Source organism: Grampus griseus, assembly GCF_964374135.1.
Source record: "Grampus griseus genome assembly, chromosome: 3".
Classification (NCBI taxonomy): Eukaryota; Metazoa; Chordata; class Mammalia; order Artiodactyla; family Delphinidae; genus Grampus; species Grampus griseus.
The window spans coordinates 172,191,592-172,211,510 of NC_139019.1; the positions used below are offsets into that span (position 1 = coordinate 172,191,592).

At 63.0% G+C, this 19,919-nt stretch overlaps 2 protein-coding genes across 2 annotated transcripts; both read right to left on the bottom strand.

The window, feature by feature from the left end:
- Positions 1-65: 65 nt before the first annotated feature.
- GRIN3B (glutamate ionotropic receptor NMDA type subunit 3B) lies at positions 66-8,792 on the bottom strand (the record flags this gene model as incomplete). The annotated part of the gene is given in 12 exon segments (XM_082650417.1): positions 66-295; positions 298-491; positions 643-701; positions 799-963; positions 1,294-1,442; positions 1,545-1,663; positions 1,736-1,881; positions 4,861-5,750; positions 5,753-5,798; positions 5,802-5,892; positions 6,155-6,747; positions 8,364-8,792. Coding segments are annotated over 12 exon segments (3,102 nt in total). The 5' UTR covers positions 8,784-8,792.
- Positions 8,793-13,035: 4,243 nt separating this feature from the next.
- WDR18 (WD repeat domain 18) lies at positions 13,036-19,752 on the bottom strand (the record flags this gene model as incomplete). Its single annotated transcript, XM_082651605.1, has 10 exons — positions 13,036-14,098; positions 14,332-14,400; positions 15,112-15,278; positions 15,474-15,598; positions 15,685-15,749; positions 15,838-15,981; positions 16,493-16,634; positions 16,917-17,050; positions 18,198-18,308; positions 19,510-19,752. The coding sequence occupies 10 exons, from the start codon at positions 19,750-19,752 to the stop codon at positions 13,967-13,969; spliced, it is 1,332 nt and encodes a 443-aa protein (XP_082507731.1). The 3' UTR covers positions 13,036-13,966.
- Positions 19,753-19,919: the final 167 nt, after the last annotated feature.

The window sequence follows — 19,919 nt, forward strand, 5'->3', positions numbered from 1 at the left end:
TGCGGGGAGGCCAGGCGAGGCCCCTCGGAGCCCCTGCTGCAGGTGGAGGAGGGCCTGGTCCCGCGTCACTGGGCGGCCACGGGTGCTTCCTCGGAGGCCTGGAGCCGGCTGCGCGGCCCGTGGCGGGCGCCGTCCCCGAGCTGGGCGAGGAGCTGCCCGCGCCGCACCAGCGCCTGGCGGAGCCTCTCGCGTGCGCCTGCGATGCGCTGCTCCAGCTGTTCCAGCTCCTCGGGGCGTGGGGCGCCCAAGAACAGCTCGGCGGGCGGGCGGCCGTTGGAGCAGAGCCAGACAGGGACCCCGGGCGGCCTATCCCCGCATCCCCATCCGCGTCTGGGGCATCCTCAACGGGAGTGGTGGCAGCGGTGGCGGCCACGGCCGGCTCCAGTAGGAAGTGCGCGCAACACTCCCTCACCGAGGCCTGGCGCACCCATGTCCAGCCCCCCAGGCCGGCGGGGGCGGCCAGAGTGCCCTGCTGCGGCTCCTCGAGACCCCTGGGGACGGATGGGGCTGGGCAGCCGCATCCTACCCACAGTCCCACTCTGCCCTTTGGGACTGGTGACCCCGGGGTCCATCCAGCCTGTCGGGGCTGGAGGGCAGGGATGGGAGTTGCTGGGGTGGAGAGCGGCCCCCAGGGCCCCTTACCTCGGCTCCGGCTCCTCCTGCCTGTCGGGCGGCTCCGTGTTGAGGGCGCGATGGATTCTCTAGGAGCCAAGACAGAAGTCGCGTCGGGGTCGGGTCAGCAGCAGGCCATCCTGCACGCCCTCCCCCTCCCTCCACCCCGCAGCCCCCGCTCCTCACCTGGCTCGTGTGCAGCCAGTACTGCAGCTTGTTGCCCCTTCGGATGCACGGCAGTGCCAGGCGGTAGAAGACGTGCTCCCCCAGCAAGCTGAGCAGAGCACTGCCCAGGCCCAGGCAGAGCAGCACGAAGAGTCCTGAGAAGTGGTAGATGTCCATCTGGAGGATCTGCGGGCAGGACGCAGGCACAAAACCCCTCCTGGTCATGGCAGACCCTTGGGGAGCCCTGGCCTTGGACGGGGGTGGGGGCAGAGGTGGGGCCAGGGAGAAGGGCCTGGGGCTGTGGAGCCGGATTGGAAGGCTAGGGCTCCATTTTCAGAGGTGAGGTGTCACAGAAGAAAGGCCACTGGAACTGGGGTTTTGGAGGATGAACAGGGTGCAGAAAAGCAGGCAAACACACAGTCTTGGGAACGAGCAGGGGTTGGTCACCTTGGTGAAGGACACACAGGCGCAGAGCCCCCCACGCCTACCCCTCCCTGCGTCCCGGGCCTGCCCTACCTCTGTAACGGCGAAGACCCGCTTGCCACAAGGCACCATCTTGTACCACTTGTGCAGGAGGTCGATGAAGCCGGAGGACTTGTAGCGGCTGATGAACTCGGACAGGTTGGAGGTGAGTGGCGAATTCCGGGGGAGTCCGATGCCATAGCCTGGGGGAGGCCGGGCCTTGGGTTGGGACCGGAGTGGACGCAGACCCACAGGAGCTGTGCCCGCCTGGAGCCCGCAGGTCACTGGTCCCGGGGGCCGCTCACCCTCAATGGCGAAAGGCTTGCCCACGGTCAGCAGTCTGCAGTCCGCGTCGATGGACACCTCGTAGTCCAGGAGCGACTTGTCCATGATGAAGGCGTTGAGCTTGGGGGGGGGGTCGCTTCTGCCCGGGAGGGGGACGGGGACGGGGTGAGCATCCCCGCCCGCCGGGCCCCGCCCCGCGCGCCCCCCTCACGTCAGCATGGCGACGCCGTGGGGCGCGGTGGGCGCACTGTGGCGCCGCACGTGTGCGTACATCTCCGGGAAGCTCTTCTTGACGTAGGCCTCGGCGTTGCTTTCCCACACGGTTCCGAAGCGGAAGCCCTGGGACGGGTGGTGCAGCTGCGGGCCAGCGCCCGGTCAGCGCCTGTGGGGGTCCCTTGGTCCCAGCCCGGCTCTCCCCCACCCCCGTTCCGTCCGCCAGCCCGGAGCACCCAGGCCCAGGGCTCCCAACCAGCTGACGTGGGCCACGTCATCTCTGGGGAGCCATCCTGGGCTCCGTGGGGTGTGGAACAGCATCCCTGGCCCCAACCCCTAGATGCCAGGAGCCCCCTGCCCTAGTCTGACAACCACAGATGTGCCAGGACATGGCCCAGTGTCCCCTGGGGGCAGGACCGCCCAGTTGAAAATGTTCTAAAACCCGCACGTCCATCTCCAGGCCCTTAACTCCACACTTCCGCCTCCGCACCCGCTGCGTCTCTCCTTAGGGTCCCCCGGGAACCCCAAGCTCGCCACGTCCAAGACCCACTCTCGAGCCACCCCACACCTTCCCACCGCAGTCGCTCTCCCTCCTCTGCCCGCCTCTGCATCTCTCATCTCCACGTCCCGTCCACCTGCAGATCCTGTGGGCGCTGCCCTCCGGACACCCTGGACCTGCCCGGTGCTCGCCCCTCCGCAGCCCCCACCCAAGGCCCCCATCCCCCATTCCTCCTGCACCAGCGCTGCCCCCTCAGCCCCGGGCTCTCCGGCCCGCCCACTGTTTGTGCAACCTCCCTAAAGCAAAGCATGAGTGGCTGCTGAGGCCACCTGACCAGGGCCTCCTTGTCGGGGCTACAGCACTTCCGAGAAGCCAGACCTGAGGCAGGCAGGGCCATCTAGAACTTTCTGGGGAAGGAAATGCTTCACACCTGTGCTGTTCTTAAGTGGCTGTTGAGTGCTTTCAATTAAATCAATTTAAATAGTAGCCACGGGACTTCCCTGGTGGTGCATTGGTTAAGAATCCACCTGCCAATGCGGGGGACCCGGGTTCTATCTCACATGCCGGGGAGCAACTAAGCCCGTGCACCACAACTACTGAGCCCGCGCGCCTAGAGCCTATGTTCCGCAACAAGAGAAGCCACCGCAATGAGAAGCCTGCACGCAGAAACAAAGACACAATACAGCCAAAAAAAAAAAAAATTATTTAAAAAAATTATTTTAAAAAAGTAGCCACGTGTGGAGAGTGGCTGGCCCACGGGACAGCAAGCATCTAGGTCTCATTACTGGTTTAACAGAGGACACTGGGGTGGGGGAGAAGCAGGAGACGAGAGCAGCTAGATCCAAACACTGGGAGATGCTGCAGGAGAAAAAACAACTTCTCCAACAAACAAATCGCTAGTGAACAAAAAGATGGAGTGTCCAGATGGCCCCATGGGGCCTTCCCGGGACAGACCCCCACCTGGTCCTCTGCCTGCCTCTTGTCTGTAGAAAAACTTTAGTCTCCTAGGCCTTCCCCGAGTTCCAAAGAATAAATTTAATCAGAGAAGTGAGAAAATGCTGAAACAAAGGAAAACAGTCAAACAAGACAAAATAATAATAATAGTTTAGCCATTAACGTCAAGGAATTTTCATTCCTTCTCAAGGGCTGTAGATAATATTCTGAGTCAGTGAACTTCCCTGGCGGTCCAGTGGGTAAGGCTCAGTGCTTCCACTGCAGGGGGCATGGGTTCAATCCCTGGTTGGGGAACTGAGATCCTGCATGCCATGCGGCATGGGGGAAAAAAAAAAAAATTGAGCCAGATCCTTTGAGCTCTTTTGCAGACACTGAAACCCCCACCAGGTGGAAGAAGTTAACTGCATGCTGCCCACAAGCATGTAGACCCCAGACTGATTGGAGCCAGAAGGTTGATGATGTTGACTCCCAATTACTTCACCACCAACCCATCAGAACATCCAGGAGCTAATCACACACACCCCAGCCCCCCTCCCTCACCCGCTCTTTAAAAACCTGTCCCCAATACTTAAATAAAAATTAAAAAACAAACAAACAAAAATAAACCTTTCCCTGAAAGCCATCCAGGGGTTCAGGTCTTAAGCACTAGCTGTGCAGACTCCTTGCTTTATCTGCAGTAAACACTGCGCTTTCCTTCACCAGGACCCTGTGTCAGTAGATTGGCTTTACTGACTGCAGGTGAGTGGACCCAAGTTTGGGCCTGGTAACAAGGAGGTTTCTACCTTCCTCGGGGTCTGTACATTTTGGATCCAGATTCAAACAAACCGTGGAGGAAAAAAAAAAAAAAAAAAAGACAACTGAGAAAAATGGCTGCCTGATGTTTAAGTTCCCAGAATACTCATGACGAAATGATAGGAGGCCTGGGATTTCCCTCATGGTAACCCAGCGGCTATGGCTGGTGCATGGACGAAACTGGTCAGGAGTTGACTTTGGAGCCGAGCAATGGGTTCATTCATCGTGGGCCTTGCTCCCTACTCCAGAATATTAAAATCTTTTCATTAAAAGAGAAAAATATGTAGGCTGGGGCATGCCCTGCTCTGCCCACAGCCCTCCAGGACTCCTGGTGAAAGTTCTGTCTAAATGGAGCTTCTGTGGAGGCCCAGGTCCTCCCACATGTGCAGGCCCTGCATGACCTGCCCCATCCCCCTCCCTGCTCTCGCCTCCCCCCTCTCTCCCCTCTCCCCTTCACTCACTCTGCTCCAGACACACACAGGCCTCCTTGCTGTTCCTCCAACCTGCCAAGCACAATCCTGTCCCAGGGCCTTTGCACGGGCTGCCTCCTCTGCTTACCATATTCCTCCCTGATATCTACATAAAAGTCCCTCACCTATCACCTCTCCCAGAGGAATTCCTGACCCCCATTTGAGAAATCATCCCTCCCTAGTGCTCCCTATGTCCCCACCCTAATTTTCCTCCCTGGAACTTTATCACCAATTCACACACCATCTACTTTGTTTCTCTGTCTTGATTCTCACCAGCAGCCTCGCCTGTTTTGTCCCAGCTGGGTTCAACATGAGTTTGTGGGAGCAGATGGCCGCCCTCTACTGGGTGGGGACTGGGGGCGGGGGTGACCTCCGGGCTCTGACCCCTGAAACCCCATGGCCACGCACCTTAGGGTCGTGGATCCCCGAGAGCTCCTCAAACGTCTTGTCCCCGACCATGACGGCGGCCAGGTTGGCCGTGTAGCTGGACAGCACGAGCAGGCAGAAGATGGCCCATAGGTTCATGAGGAGGCGGCCCGTGGGGCACTTGGGTGTCTTACTGGACACTGTGCGTCCAAAGAGGATGGCGTAGCAGAGGTTGAGGGCAGAGGAGTAGTAGAACACGGTGCCCCGGTTGCGGCCGCGGGGCGTGAGGCCGAAGGGGCTGCGCCACTCGTAGAGGGTGAGGAAGAGCGCAGTCAGCTGCAGCGCGGTGAAGACGCCCAGACACATGGACCAGTGCAGCGGCCACGTGAAGGCGCCGATGGGCGACGCCGTGTCCCGCGCGCGCACCATGATGCCCAGGCTGGTGGAGAAGAAGGGGCTGGTGAAGTCCACCACCTGCGAGCGGGCTGAGTTGATGCTGAAGCTGGTGACAGCCATGTGCGCCCGGCCGGCCAGCAGGTCGCCCACCAGGCCGGTCCAGCGGCCGTCGCGCAGCGCACCGTACTTGCCGTCGCCCACGATGTACAGCTCGAAGTCGAAGGGCGCGTCCTCCGCCAGGCGCTCCAGCAGGTCGATGCAGTAGCCGTAGCAGCACCTGCGCAGTGCGTGGGGCGCCGAGCCGTCGGCCAGCGCGGCGAAGTGCGCGTCCAGGGCGGCCGAGTCGTTGGTGCCGGGGGCCAGGCACAGCTGCCCTGCCGGGCACCGACCGTCCTCGTCCGGCTCGCGGGCGAACACGAATGGGTGCTCCACCAGTGTCACCACGCGCAGCTTGGGCCGCGCCCGGGCTTCCGGCGGGGGTGGGGGCCAACCGGCCGCGCCCCCTGCCTCTGACTCCAGCCGCCCGTCCTGCCACCGCCCACCGTGGCCCAGGCCGGGGCGCCCCGCGGGTCCCGGCGGAGGCTTCACACGGGGAAGCGCCGGGAGATGTGCACCTCCGAGGAGCTGGTCACCCACACCTGCCCCGTGTGGCCCCGGAAGGACGTGTTGTCCAGGAACCTGGTGGGGGTGGGCGGCATCAGGGTGGCGGAGGGATCCCTCCGCCGAGGTGAGACCTATCGCTCCGCCTCAGACACACCGGGCCACGGGGGATGCTGCTGTACCCCCTACTCCAGACCCCCTTCCCAGCCGGGGTACCCACGCCCTGAGGGCTGGGGCGACGGCCCAGACCAAAGCCCAGTTGAGAGCCTCAGGTGGGGCCTCCCTTCCCGCTTCTCACAAAGCCACACACACGGCTTCCTGCAGCAGGGTCCCCGCTCACCGTGCCAAGAGGTGACCGGAGGACTCGGGCCCGGGCAGCGGCAGGTCATTGCAGTTGATCATGGCGGGGAGGAGGGCACGCTCCGGCTGCACGCGGGCCGCACTGCCCAGCGCGCGGGCCACTAGTTCCACCGCGTCGTGGATGGCGGCTTCCAGCGGGGGCCGAGCGACCTCGCCCAACGCCAGCAGCCCAGGCGGCAGGCCTTCGGTGGGGAGTGCCTTGGCGGGCAGCGGCGTGCCCAGCAGCCAGCGGGGCCCGGGGGGTGCGGCCTGCAGCACCTGCCGGGCGCCGGCCTCGTTGCAACCCAGGAGTACGGCCACGGGGACTGGGGCCGTTCCCCCCGCGGGCACCCCCAGTGGGGCCAGGCGGGTCCGCAGCCCTGCATCGCTCGGGTCCGGCCTGCTCAGGTCCAGCACGAGCTTCGGAGCCCGGCCCGCCCAGCTTGTCCACAGGGCCACAAGGCCGCCAGGGTCCCGCACGCGGCAGAGCACCAGGCCAACGTCCTCCCAGCTGTGCGCCTGCAGCACTGATACCAGCACGTCCAGCAGAGTCTCCAGGGGGCTGGCCCAGTCCAGCTGCAGGTGGAAGGGGTTCTGGCAGAGGGGTGGTCACAGTTAGGGCTGGCAAACTCAGTGTCCCACCACCCTCTTCCCACTCCATCTGTACGTGTTCAATAAACGCATGACACCTTGATAACTGGACCTCGTGCTTGCTTCTTCCCAGCCCCACACCTGCTCTAACCCCTTCTGTGGCTCCCCATCGCCATCAGCACAAAGCCCGGCCCTGGCCTGAGGCTTTTTGCATTCCCCAGCTGGAATACCTTTTCCCATCTATGACAGCCAACTCCTACACATCCTTCAAAACCCAGCTCCACTACCCCACCTCTATTCAGACTTACGAGGCAAGCTAGGGACTGAGGGGCCCCCCCTCCGTGCTCAGGGACCCAGAAAGTTCTCCTGAATTTGCTTTGAGCATGGGAAGGACGAGAGAGCTTTGCCAGACACCTAATGTAGGCAGGGTGTTGTCCGTGTGGGGACAGGGTGCTGAGTGCAGGGGGAAAGGCTGGGGGCTGCTGCTCAGTCTCCCGCGGGGCGGCGGGGCAAGCCAGTAGTACCCCCCCCCCAAAGCCTGACAGGTCCAACTGCAGAGGGTGCAGTTCCTGGATCCGGCTGCAGAGGGCGCCACAGGCATGGATTTGGGTCCTACATCTCTCCCACCGGGAGGGGATCAAGGACAGAGGGGGTTAATGAGACCCAGGCCTCCTCTAGGGTCAGGGTCTCCCCGCCCTCAGGAGAAGGAAGGCCTGAGGGGGCTTCAAGGTGGGTTTGGAGAGAGGCAGGCCCCCTTCCAGACCCCATATCCCAGCGTTGGGCCCCTCCCTGCTGGCCCTGGGAGGGGGTTCTTTCCCTGGGGCACAACAGGGTCCCCAGAGCTCTGCCAGTCACCCTTCTCTCCTCCTTGTCCCATTCTCTTCTTATTCGGACCCAAATTCCAGCCTGGGGGTGTAATTAAGAAAAGAGAATAAACTCCAAGGACGAGGATAGGGTGGAGGAGGATGGAGGGTTTAGGAGAGATAGGGTGGCCCTGGGGACCTGAGAAGGCCATCAAGAAGGCTGTGGGGTGTGGGTAGCCTCGGCCTCGAGGGCCTCTGGTAGGATCCTGGCAGGAGGAAAGTCCCCAGCCGCAGCCCCTGAAACTGCAGACCCTGGAGAGAGGGAGACCCGCTTCCCCATCCCAGCCCCGCGGCCCTGCTTGGTGGGAATCCGGAGGCACCCTGTGACCTGACCGGGGAAGGGGGCCGCGCTGCTGGTGGGACTCCACCGCCAAAGCCCAGGGAAGCGTCCTGTGGGATCCGCCATCTGGGGTCCAGAGGTATCCCGCGGGGCTCCCGAGCCGCGGGGTTCCGTGGCTCTAGGTCCCTGCGCCCCTGGGCTCCCGCCTCCCATTCCGGGTCCCTGATCTCCGGACACATCCGGGGTTCAGGGGTCCAGGTTCCGCTAACCCGAGGGCCGTCCCTGGGCCTCTGTCATCTGGACTCCGAGTCTCCCCGCATCCGGACTCTTGCATTTAGGGTCCAGACTCTGAGGCCCGCGCGTCCCAAGGACTCAGCTATCCGGACCCCCGGGCCCCGCGCTCCAAGAGCGTCCCAGGGTCTCTCCCGTCCCGACCCCGGGTCCCCGCACGTCCTGACCCCGGCGTCCGCGCGTACCGGGGAGCCGAGCGGAGCGCGAGCCTCCCGCCGCAGCACGCTGAGCACGGGGGTCTCGGTGGCCGCCGCCAGGAAGTGCAACTGCAGCAGCTCGGGCCGCGCCTCGGGGAAGGCTAGCACGGCCGCCACGCCCGGTGCCGCCAGCGCCTGGCATAGGCCGCGGGCCAGCGAGGCGGGGTCGCGGGAGGGGGGCGCGGCGGCCGCCAGCTCCAGGCTCAGGTTGTGCGGCAGCCGCGGCGCCAGGGCGGCCCGGGCCAGGGCGGCGCGGGCGCGGGCGGCGGGCGCGCGGGGCAGGAGGGCGCCCAGGCGCACCGAGCCCCCCAAGCGCGCCAGGACGCCGCACGGGTGCGGGTGGCCCCCGGCGGGCCCCGGCCCCAGCGCTAGCGCCAGGCCGAGCCACAGCGCCCGCACAAACTCCATCCCAAAGTTGCCGGCGGGCGCCGCGGGGCGGAGCCGCGGGTCGCACCACGGGAGGCGGGATCTCGGTCGCCCCCGCCGCTCCCTCCCCGCCCCCGCCGGGCCGGCACCTCCCTCCCTGCCCGAGCCCGCCCACCTGCGCCCGCCCTCCCCCCTCCCAGTCCCCCAGTGCCAGGCAGCCCACTAGGGAGGCGTGGGTCCCACTACGCAGGGCGGGAAATTGAGGCTCAGATGGCCACAGCAGGCGGGGGTTGGGGTGGGGTGCGAAATCGAACCACTGCTCCTCCTGGCTCTGTGCCCACTCTACAGATGAGGAAGCCGACGTTCGCAGCAGGGAGGGATTTTGCATCAAGACCGGTACCCACACTCACCCCTGGATCCCTCCCTCATCCCGGCAACGGTTCCCAATTCTCAGTCAGGGAAACTAAGGCCCACAAGGGGTCAGTGTGCGTCCATAGTCACCCAGCTGCACCCTCCTCCTCCAGGGAGCAGTGTCTACCCAGACCAACCCGTCCACGTGCCCTACCATCGTTGGCGCCCCAGGGAAACTGAAGCAGACTTGTCTTATGGGGACCTGTGGGGAAGATCTCCTGCCCTCCAGCTGTGGACAAGCAACTTGAGCCAGAGAATTCCTCTTCACCCTTCAAGACCCAGTGCCAAATGCCCCTGCTGGAAAAACTTTCCTAGCTTGTCACCCAGAAAGATGCAGAACACCCTTGTCATCCCTGCCTACATGAACTCCATCACACGCTATCGTCTTTTTGTCCCTTTATTTGCTTTATTCAGTGGCCAGCTCTGGGAGACAGGGCCGGGTCTGGCTCGTTAACTGCTGTCTCCAGTGCTTGCACACAGCAGGCACTCTATAATTGCTTGTTGCTTTGAGCAACTGCTCAGACAAGGACGCGTGGTTACATCACTCTGCGCTGCCCTGGAACTTTCCTTAGCTCCCCGCAGCCTACCAATCCCCCAGCCTCTTCCTACATTAACTGGGCCTCCCCACGACAAATGCCATGGAGACCTTCTTGTGGCCCTGGCCTGTGGGAGGCGCTCAATAACCACCGGTCAAATAAGGGCCCAGGAGCACCCTGCATGGAATTCTCCCATCCCAGGTGGGGGACTGGAGAAAGCCAGTCTTCTCCCCAGACCCCGCAAGGCACAGGGCAGCAACTGTGCATGGAACATTCCAGCTCTAAGGAACGCGTCTACACTCAGCTGATATCTTTCACGCACAAGAAACCATCTCCTTTTGGAGCCAGTGTTAGAGACGCAGGGGACAAACTCCATTAGATGAAGAAAAATGCAAGTAACGGCCAGCAGCATGAATGGAATTTTGAGATGACTAATGAGAGCTGGGTGGCTGGCTTCCAGGTGACAAGGCTACCTCATCCAGCCACCTGGCCAGGCATCCCAGGACAGGGAGGGTCATACCAGGGAGCCCCCACCCCCACCACTGTTCTGGGTGAGGTGCCAGGTTAAGACCACCTGGGACCACCTGGGCCTCACCCCAACCTGGGGTAAGGTCCCTATGCCAGCATGAGTCCCCAGAAACGGACCCATCCTGGAGAGGGGATATCTTCTCACCCTAATGTGGCCCTCAGCAGTCAGTCAGTCAGTCAGTCGACAAACATTACTGGCTGCTAGTTCTGGTAGGTACGCAAGCACCCGACGGTGCCTTGGGTCCCCGTCGGATTCACGGGGGAACCCCCTGAAGCCGCCCTATCTCGGGTCCTGCTGTTACACCTCACCTTCCCCCAAGGCCCACTACTTGCATGACCTGCGCTGGGTGCCCTGGCCTCTGCGCCTCAGCTCCCAGCTCTTTTTTTCAAGCTTTTTTTTGATGTGGACCATTTTAAAAGTCTTTATCGAATTTGTTACAATATTGCTTCTATTTTATATATATATATATTTTTTTGGTACGCGGGCCTCTCACTGTTGTGGCCTCTCCCGTTGCGGAGCACAGGCTCCAGACGTGCAGGCTCAGCGGCCATGGCTCACGGGCCCAGCCGCTCTGCGGCATGTGGGATCTTCCCGGACCGGGGCATGAATCCGTGTCCCCTGCATCGGCAGGCGGACTCTCAACCACTGCGCCACCAGGGAAGCCCCTATTTTATGTTTTGTTTTTTTGGCCCCAAGGCACGTGGGATCTTAGCTCCCCGACCAGGGATCAAACTGGCACCCCCTGCAATGGAGTCCCAACCACTGGACCACCAGGGAAATCCCTCAGCTCCCATCTTTACAAGCTCAATGGTAGTAGTTCTGACCTCCCAGCTACCCTGCACATCAAACAAGTGGACACAGGCAAGGTTTTTTCCTTAATTGTGGTAAAATATACATAAAGTTCACCATTTTAATCATTTTTAAGTGCACAGCTTGGTGGCATTAAGCACATTCACGTTGTGCAACCATCCCACCATCACCTCTAGAACTTTCTCATCTTCCCAAACTGAAGCTCTGTCCCCATGAAACCCTGACTCCCCACCCCGCCCCCAGCACCTGGCCCCCACCATCTACTTCCTGTCTCTGTGGATGTGACCCCCCCCAGGGACCCCCGTGAGTGGAATCAGACAGTATTTGTCCTGTGTCTGGCTTCTCTCACTGAGCATCATGCCCTCAACGTTCATCCCTGTTGTAGCAGGTGTCAGAATCTCCTTCCTTTTTAAGGCTGAATAATATTCCCTTGTGTGAATGGACCACACTGTTTTATCATCTGTCAATGGCGACTTGGGTTGTCTCCACCTTTTGGCTGTTGTGAATCACATTGCTGTGAACACGAGCGTGCAAACATCTCAAGTCTCTTGCTTTAATTTCTTTGGAGGATGCACTCAGCAGGGGGATTGCTGGAGTGTATGGTGATTCCACATTTTATTTTTTGATGACCCTCCAGACTATTGGCCACAGCGGCTGTACCATTTCACCTTCCCACCAGCAGTGCACAAGGGCTCAGATTTCTCCACCGCCTCCTGACACGTTTTGTTTCTTAAATAGCAGCTGTCCTGGTGGGTGAGAGGCGGTATGCCACTGCGGTTCACATAAACTCAGCACACATGCAGGAGTCATCTGTGAATGCTGGGTGCCGCCTGCACCTGCCCCTCTGGCAGTGATGGACCAGGATTCAGGGTCAAATTGTGCTTCTACAGATTCTTACAGACGGCATTACTGGCCGTGTGCCTGGTGCCTGTGACACACCTGCTCAGCCGCACACCAGCTCCTGAAGGCTCCCCGCAGGCCGAGGTGGTGTACGTTCCCTTTTACAGATGACACGGAGCCTCGGGGCCAGGTGTGGCTTGCCCGGGGCCCCGTAGAGATTTCAGGGAGAGAGGCAAACGGGCTCCAGCCTTCACGGCCCACCAGCAACCTTCTCTGCAACCAGCTCCTGCCAGCTGACCTCCAGTGAACTCCCTCGGCACGGCCCGCGGAAGGGGGACAGGAGACCTTGCAGGCCCGCAAGGACAGGTGGCAGGGACAGCGTGGGCAAAGACAGTTGCGTGTCAACTGGAGGATCTTCCCAGGCCCAGCCAGGCAACCCCCTCTTCAGGGCTGAGTCATTAAAATGACAGCCCCAGGGGTGGGGACCCCACCCAGGGGTGCCTACCCTCACCCCCAGCCATAGGTGTGGCAGGTGAGCCAGGAGGAACCCCAGGACCCAAGGCGGCAGCTGAAGGTCCAAGGCAATGAGAACAATATCCCTGCTCCCCAGGGAACAACCCAGAGCCCAGGAGGTGGCTGCCAGACATTGGGTGATCTCCAGCCCATCTCCTGGCCACCTGCCAGCTCCTGCCTGGGACTCCACCAGACAAAGAGCAACACCGGGGCCTCAAAAACTGGCATCTCCTTCCAAGCCACTGAATCACGGGGCGAGTGCAGACAGCTGGGGGCGTTGGGCAGCATGCCCCAGGCTCGGCACCAGGGCTGCCAGGGACCACCCCCCCCACCAGGGCCAGGGCACAAGGGGCCCGGGCAGGTGAGGTGGCTCTTGGCCCTAGGGGAATCTCAGCCCAATTCTGAGGCCCTCTCATCATCTTCCGGACCCTCTGGAAACCAAGGGAGTGAGGACGGACTGGGCGCACACTGCAGACAGGAAAACAGCTCTGGGTGCTCTGGGGAGGAGGGCGCAGCTCCAATCCCCAGCTCTGCTCTGACAGGCTGCCTCGCGACCCGCCCCCCCCACCCCGCCTCACTTCTTGGGATCCACCAGCGGCCCAGGGGCTGCACCTACAACGTGGACCCTATCAGCCAGCAGGACTCCTCACCTGGCAGCTCCCTGGTCAAGGCAGGTCATGAGGGTGGGTGCAGAGCCCCAGCAGGGATGCCCACTAGCTAAAGATATGAACCAGGCGCTGGCCCCCAGCCGAGGTCATTACAGCACCTGCTAAGTCATGCGGATTTTCTGAACCATTAAGCAGACTGTCATTTGGGGGCAGCTTTCTGGAAGGTTCCATGGGCAGCCTCAGGGCCCACCTCTCGGCTGGGCTCCGGGTGCCAGCTGGAAGTGTCCCTGTCTCCCCTGGGCAGTGGGGGTAGGGCCTGGCTTCCCTCCGGCCTCTGACACCAAGAAGGTTCTGGTCAAGATGACCCTGGCCCAGAATTGGCTGCCACCCCAGAGCCAACTGCCCTGACCCAGGTTGGGGTGATGGGACCAGTGTGACTACACTGCTGTCCCTGAGTCACTCCTGCCCCTGGGGACCTCGTCCTGCAGCTCCCAGGATGCCCCTGCCCTGTCCCACTGGTGGCATGGCCTCTGGGTCATGGAAAGGCACTGGGGCAGCAGGTGAGTTAAGAGGTGAGAACCAAGGCTTCTCGACGCTAGATCTGAAACTCGGACGCTGTGATGGCTACGGCGAGGCCCCTGAGGCAGGTCCCGCCACCGGGGTCCTGAGCCCGGCGTGGGCACAAGGAGGCCGAGAGGCAGGATTTCAGCTCTTTTGTTAGATGTGGCACAGCACCAACATGACATGGGAGGTCACGGAAGGACAGCGGGTCAACACTGGACCACGACCCCTGGTGGGGGTGGCAAATCCAAATGATAGGACGCTGGCAGAGGATGGGCGCGGGCCTCGGGCTCTGCCAGCCAGTCGGGAGGGTCCCGGGGGGAGCCCAGGGGGCAGGTCCGGGTGCGGGTCCGGGCGCGGGTCCGGGCTGTGTGTGTGCTCACTGGGCCTCCCTTGGCCAGGGTCGGGTGCACGCACTCACTTGGCCGGCCGAGTGATGATGCGCGTGGAGAAGTCAAAGAGGTCGCGGTTGATCTTGCGCAGGTTCCGCACCTCGTCCTCCAGCTCTGCCACGCGGATCCGCAGCTGGTCCTGGCCACCCAGCACGCTCTGGGGGAGGGGCGGTGGAATGCTCAGAGCGGGAGGGGGCCTCAGACATCCCACTGGCAGGCAGCGGGGCGAGGCTGGCACTGAGGGCCACCGTCCCCACGGTCCATGATGGGGGGTGGGGCGGGGGCACATCCCTTCCAACCCAGGCCCAGGCCCCCTGCCGCCCTTCCCTCCGGACAAGCCCCCATCTTGGGCCCCTCCCCTCCCCCATTTTGGGGCCTCTCCCCTCCCACCTTCTCCAACGTGCTGCACATCACCCCGTGCAGCTGTTCCGCCCGCTCCAGGTAGCTGGGCTCTGACCCCTGGAACAGAAGGGGCCGCATTAGCTGGCCACTCCCATCAAACCTCGAGGGACGTGCAGACAAACGGTCAGCTGGTGCCTCCAGCCCTGGGAGGGCTCAGCCGCCCTGTGAGATGATGGACCCTGCTGCCGCCCAGAGGCCATCCGTCTCTCGCTGGACCCTGTCTGGGCACGCTGCCCTGGGCCAGCAGCCCAGAGCCTGGCACAGCCATCCATCAGGCCGCCGGGAGGGGTGTGGACAGCCCCGCAGGCTCGTGTGACTCCGAGGCGCAGAGACAGCAGACAGAGCCTGGCCTCAGTGGGCAAGGCTGGCCGCGCTGAGGACAGGTAGGGAGGGGCCCCAGGGGCCTGGAGGGGCAGGCAGGCCGTCATGAAGGGGGTCCCATGGGCACTGGGGCTGTGAGCGCTCCCGCCGCCCAGCTGGAGAAGGTGGCTGCCCGTGCACAACCTCTGGGTCCTGATCGGCCCCTGGAACAACACCCTGTTGTTGTTCTCAAAGGGCAGTGTGGCCCGCTCCCTCTCTGGAAGGTTCCAGGGCTTCCTGAGGCCAGGGACCAGCCATCAGACTGGCCTCAACGACAAGGGCAGAGAAACCTCTTCAGCAAAGGAGCATGTGGAAGGTCCCCACCAGGACCCGACCCAAGGGCACCCAAGGCCACACGGCAGAGGCTGAGGCCCAAGGGTGGGGGTCCCTGCTGGGGGTGAGACGTACCTGCTGGTGGAGGCCCAGGCGCAGCGTGAGGCCCCCGTGGCGCGGCTCGTCCCCATGCTCCGCGCCCAGCAGGTGCTTGTTGAAGTGCGGCAAGGGCAGGCTGGGCCTGCAGTCGGAGCTCAGCATGCTGACGGGCGCCAGCACGATGCAGGCGTTGGTCACGGGGCCTGGGGCAGGCGGGCAGGCAGCGTTGGGACCCGCCCTCCGCCCCTCCAGCCACCCACCTGGCCCTGACACTCCCGTGCATTCCCGTCCCCACCCTCCACGAGGCAAACTCTGGGGCCTTGCTCCAGCCCCGGGCCGCCCACGTGTGGACAAGGCCCCCCGGGCCCAGGGCCTCCAGGAGGGCTGCGTGCGCCCACCTTTGAGAGCCACCGTCCTGAGGCACTGCTGGCTCTGCACATCCCAGAGGCGCACCGTCTCGTCGTGGGAGCCCGAGAGTAGCACGCTGCCATCCGTGGACACTGACAGGCAGGTCACCTGGTTCCTGGGGACAGACAGGTCACCTGGCGCCCGGGGGAGGGCGGCACAGTGACCCCCCCCCCCACCTCCTGGTCGACCCCATCCCTGTACCTGTGCCCTCTGAACACCTTCCCGTGGTCCTGCTCCGGCTGGAAGCTCTTCTCTCTCTGCCCGGGCTGCGGAAGCGGGAGGGCCGGTGAGCACAGGGCACAGCTGCATCTCAGCCCCAAGCCGCGCACACCCCCGTCCCCCACGCCCACTCACCCAGGTACAGAGGTCGACCTGGAAGATGGAGCCGTCACTACCACCGCAGAACATGTGATGCTCAGCCAGGTCCATGGTCACGGCCATGATGCTCACGTCGAAGAGCACAGACAGCAGCAGCTCGCCGGAGGAGACCTCCCACAGCTGGGGGCAGGGACGGGGGCATGGGTCTGAGAGCGGAGTGGAGCGCAGCGGCCCAGCCAGGAGACTCTGGATGCCACAGGAACCTCAGACGGGAGCTGTCACCACGGGGGGCTCGGGGGTTGAGGGACCTGCTTCTCACGCTGGGACCCCTCGCCACCACCGGCTTCAGTTACTGTCAGCCCCCAGGCCACCACCAGGTCAGCCCTGGACTGCCCCAACCAGGGACGAAGACCTGAGGACTCCCTCAAATCCCCTGAGGCTTGGCCAGGAGCTGCCAGGTGCAGTGGCCAAGTGGGAACTTCCAAGCCAACACAGGCCTGGACTGCCCCCTCCCGCCCCCCACCCCCCGGCCCCCGGCCGTCCTTGAGGCCCCAGGCAGCGGGGGATTAAGAGCTGTCTGGAGCCACCAGCCAGCGGGAGGAGATGATGCTCTGGTTCCTATGGGCCAGGAACCCGCCAGCCGCCGGGCTCAGCTCACAGATCCACTGCAGGGGTCAGGGCAGGGCCCTACCTTCACTGTCTGGTCCAGCGAGGAAGTGGCCACCCGGGCCAGGGGCCCACCAAAGCCGCAGTGCAGGTCTGTGATGGGGAGGGTGTGGCGAGACCACACGTGTCGGGGGGCGGGGGTCCGGGAGGGGTCTGCCTGCAGCACGCTTGGGGGGTGGGGAGGAGCCGGACCTCAGCGGGGAGGGCGGCCCACATCTCGACGCCTTTATACCCTGTCTCCGGGCAGCAACCAGGCCCCCTCACCCGAATAAAAGTCCTGGGTAGCTGCCCAGGGCCCCGTCCTCCTGGCACCAGCCTACCTGACCTGGAGCCCCTTCCCACCCCGGGGCCTGGCCTCTCTGCACAGCAGGTTCCCCGCCCTCGTGGTTAAGGCCTCGCCCGGCCAGAGGCTACAGCCGGATGGGGAGCCGCCAGGGCCGGGGCTCTACCTGCAGAGGCTCCAAGCCAGCACCAGGCAGTCCTTGCCCCCCGAGACGAAGTGGCTGCTGTCCCCCGTGAACTGTAGGCACGACACATCCTGGTAGTGGCGGCTCAGGATGACCAGAAGGTTCCCCGTGGAAACCTGGGGAGGCGGAGGGGCACCGGGTCACGGGGAGCCCTGGGGGAATGGGAGGGGGGGAGCCCTCCCCAAGCGGCTCTGAAGTGAACAGGGAGGCTGCGGGGCCGTGCCCCCTTGGATCCTGCGAGCACCTGTTCCCACCCTGTCCCCAGTGAGATGACACAGCCCCAGGGAAGGTGTCAGCAAGGGGACAAGGCCGAGGGGGGCTGGTGAGGGAGGGTCTCTCCAGGATCGGCTGGACCCAGGGGCGATCTTTGCAGCCAGAGCTGCAAGTCACCATCTTCCGAACTGGCTGGCGGGGGGCACAGATGCTGCCACAGGTTGAACTGTGTCCCCCAGACACACGTGTCCACGCCCAACCTCCAGAACCTGTGACCTCCCTTGAACGGGACATAATCTCTGAAGATGTAATCAATTCAGAAGAGGTGACGTGGGAGCGAAGTGGCCATTGTCTCTTTAAGAGGGACACCTGGACACAGACACACAGCCGCTCACCCCGCTGCAAAAGGAAGGAGAGAGGCTACACACAGAGGCGGATACAGGCATCAGAAAGCCCCCAGCCTGTGTGCCAGCCTTCGGATAGCCCCGTGGGGCGCCCCCTCGTGGCCACAGCTCACGCTGGCCAGGAATTCTCCAAGAGGGTGGAGAGCCAGGACCACACAGTGTCCCCCATCAAGGAAGCCAACCACCTGAGACATCTGCTGACGGTGGACGGGCCGCTAACGTCTGCCCACACCCCCTGCACCAGCTTGACAGCGAAAAGAAGGAGTATTTCTACCACAGGGCGACCTGTCTCAGTTTCTCTCCCTGCGCCTGAACAAGGCCTCTTAGTTTCAGAATCACATACTGAGGTTTAAGAGCCCTGGAGTGAGGTTACCAGCTCTCTCTCATATCCTCGGGCCTCACACAGTCCACAGAGAACAGTCGGTTCTCTTTGCTGATCTCTGGGGCAGCCAGGAAGGTCGTTCTGCCGGTGCCGAGGTCAGGAAAGGCCTTGTTCTGTTGCCTCAGATCCTACACTGTCTACGCAAGAAGTGAGGTGAGCTTCCCCCACAAACGTAACAGACTGTCGGTGACAACTGGGTCAGTGATCTCAGCTGGCAGCCTGCGAGCGGAGCCCGCCACCCCGGTTCTGTGCTCCTATGCTCACCTCCCACAGGTATATGCTCTCTGTGATCCCTGCCAGAACGTAGAGGCCATTGGGCGACGTGGTAAGACAGGTGACCGGTCCGGGGCACATGATCTTCTGCTGAAGCTGGTCCTAGAGAAAGAAGCAGCTTCTGAGTTTCATGCCCGATGAGGGAGCAGGGGGAAGCGAGGCGAGTGGGAGCAGCACCCAGACAGCTGGTAAGTCCAAAAGCACCAGAAAGAGGAGTGGGGACAGGGGTGGTTTGACCCAATCCATGGTTCAGGAAGGGGGGTGTTTGCTCCAGCTGAGGCTTTGCAGGGCGGGGGTGGAGGTGGAGGCCTGTGGATTCTCCTCAAAAGCAAGACAGCGCTGCAACTCCCCATGCTCCCAGTGCGGGAAGGTGGGGGGGGTGTCCAGGTTTGATCCCCAGGGAACTAGATCCCGCATGCCCCAACTAAAGATCCCGCACGCGGCAACGAAGATCCCATCTGCCACAACTAAGACCTGGCGCAGCCGAATAAACGAATAAATACTTTTTTTTTTTTTTTCTAAAAAGCAAGACAGTGAGTCTCTGGACTGGGGGTCAGAGGAACCGTCTGGCCACTAGGCTTTCGCCCCAGTCCTGCATCCCCTGAAGTCTCGCCTGGGATCGTAAGCGTCAGTTTCTAAATGTCTAAAATAGAACAACTTCTCAAGTTTGTGTGTGTACCACACCAGGCAGAACCGGAGCACTGAGCTTGCCGAAAGACATGGCAGCTGGCAAAAACACGTGGCGAGCAGCTTCAGGGGCTGCATTTCGAAGTTTCTGTAGGAGAAACCGTGGGCCCTAATGGCAAAAAGTAAGCGTCTTTTCAGGGGTGATAAATACACGAGTCTCCGGGCTCCCCTTCAGCGGGCTCCCCCAGGCCTCAGACCTTCACCCTCCAAGCCCACGATGCCCACGGAAACCCTACGGCAAACTCCTTTCAATTACACTTCCCGCCCCACGCCGGCTCCAGCGCAGGGCCCCCAGGAGACCCACACCCAGCTCTCCTTGTGCGCGTGCGCACCGCTGGCTGCCCCGAAGCCCGCCCGCCACACCTCCAAGCGGCAGCCCACCCTCAGCTCAGCGCGTGCGCGCAGCGCCCTAACCGCTCCCACCGACGCCGGGCGCGCGGCTCCCTACCCCCACCAAAAAGCCCCCAGACCCGCGCGTGCGCAGAGCATCCTAATAGGATTCCCCACTTCCCACCGGGGTTCAGGGCCCGTGCGGCCCCCACCGCCCCCTCTCCCGACCCCAGGCCCCTGAGCCCCGCGCATCCCGCCAACGGCGCCCAGGCGCGCGCCGCCGAACCTTCCTCTGTAGCTCCCAGGCGCTGATATAGTTCTTGCCCAGCTGCGCCGCCAGCAAGTACTCGCCATTGAGCAGCGCCAGGCCGCGAGGCCCGGCCTGGCCGCCGCGGTATGTGAGCAGATTGGCGCCCGAGTGCAGCTCCCACACGACGCAGCTCCACAGCTGGGCCGCCGAGTCGGTACACACGGCCACCTCCACGGGCGCCGCCATCATGCTTTCTCCACCGCCCAGGACATGCGTCATCACCAGCGAGACGCGGGCGACTGCGCCCTGCCGGCTAGAGCGGTGCCCACGTTGCCCGGCTCCCGGCGGCTGGCCGACCCGAGCGTGCGCACAGGACTCGGGGAGGGGGCCCTGTGAATCAGGCGGGCTCTTCTTTCCCGCTCCGCGGAGAATCAAGGGACGCACAG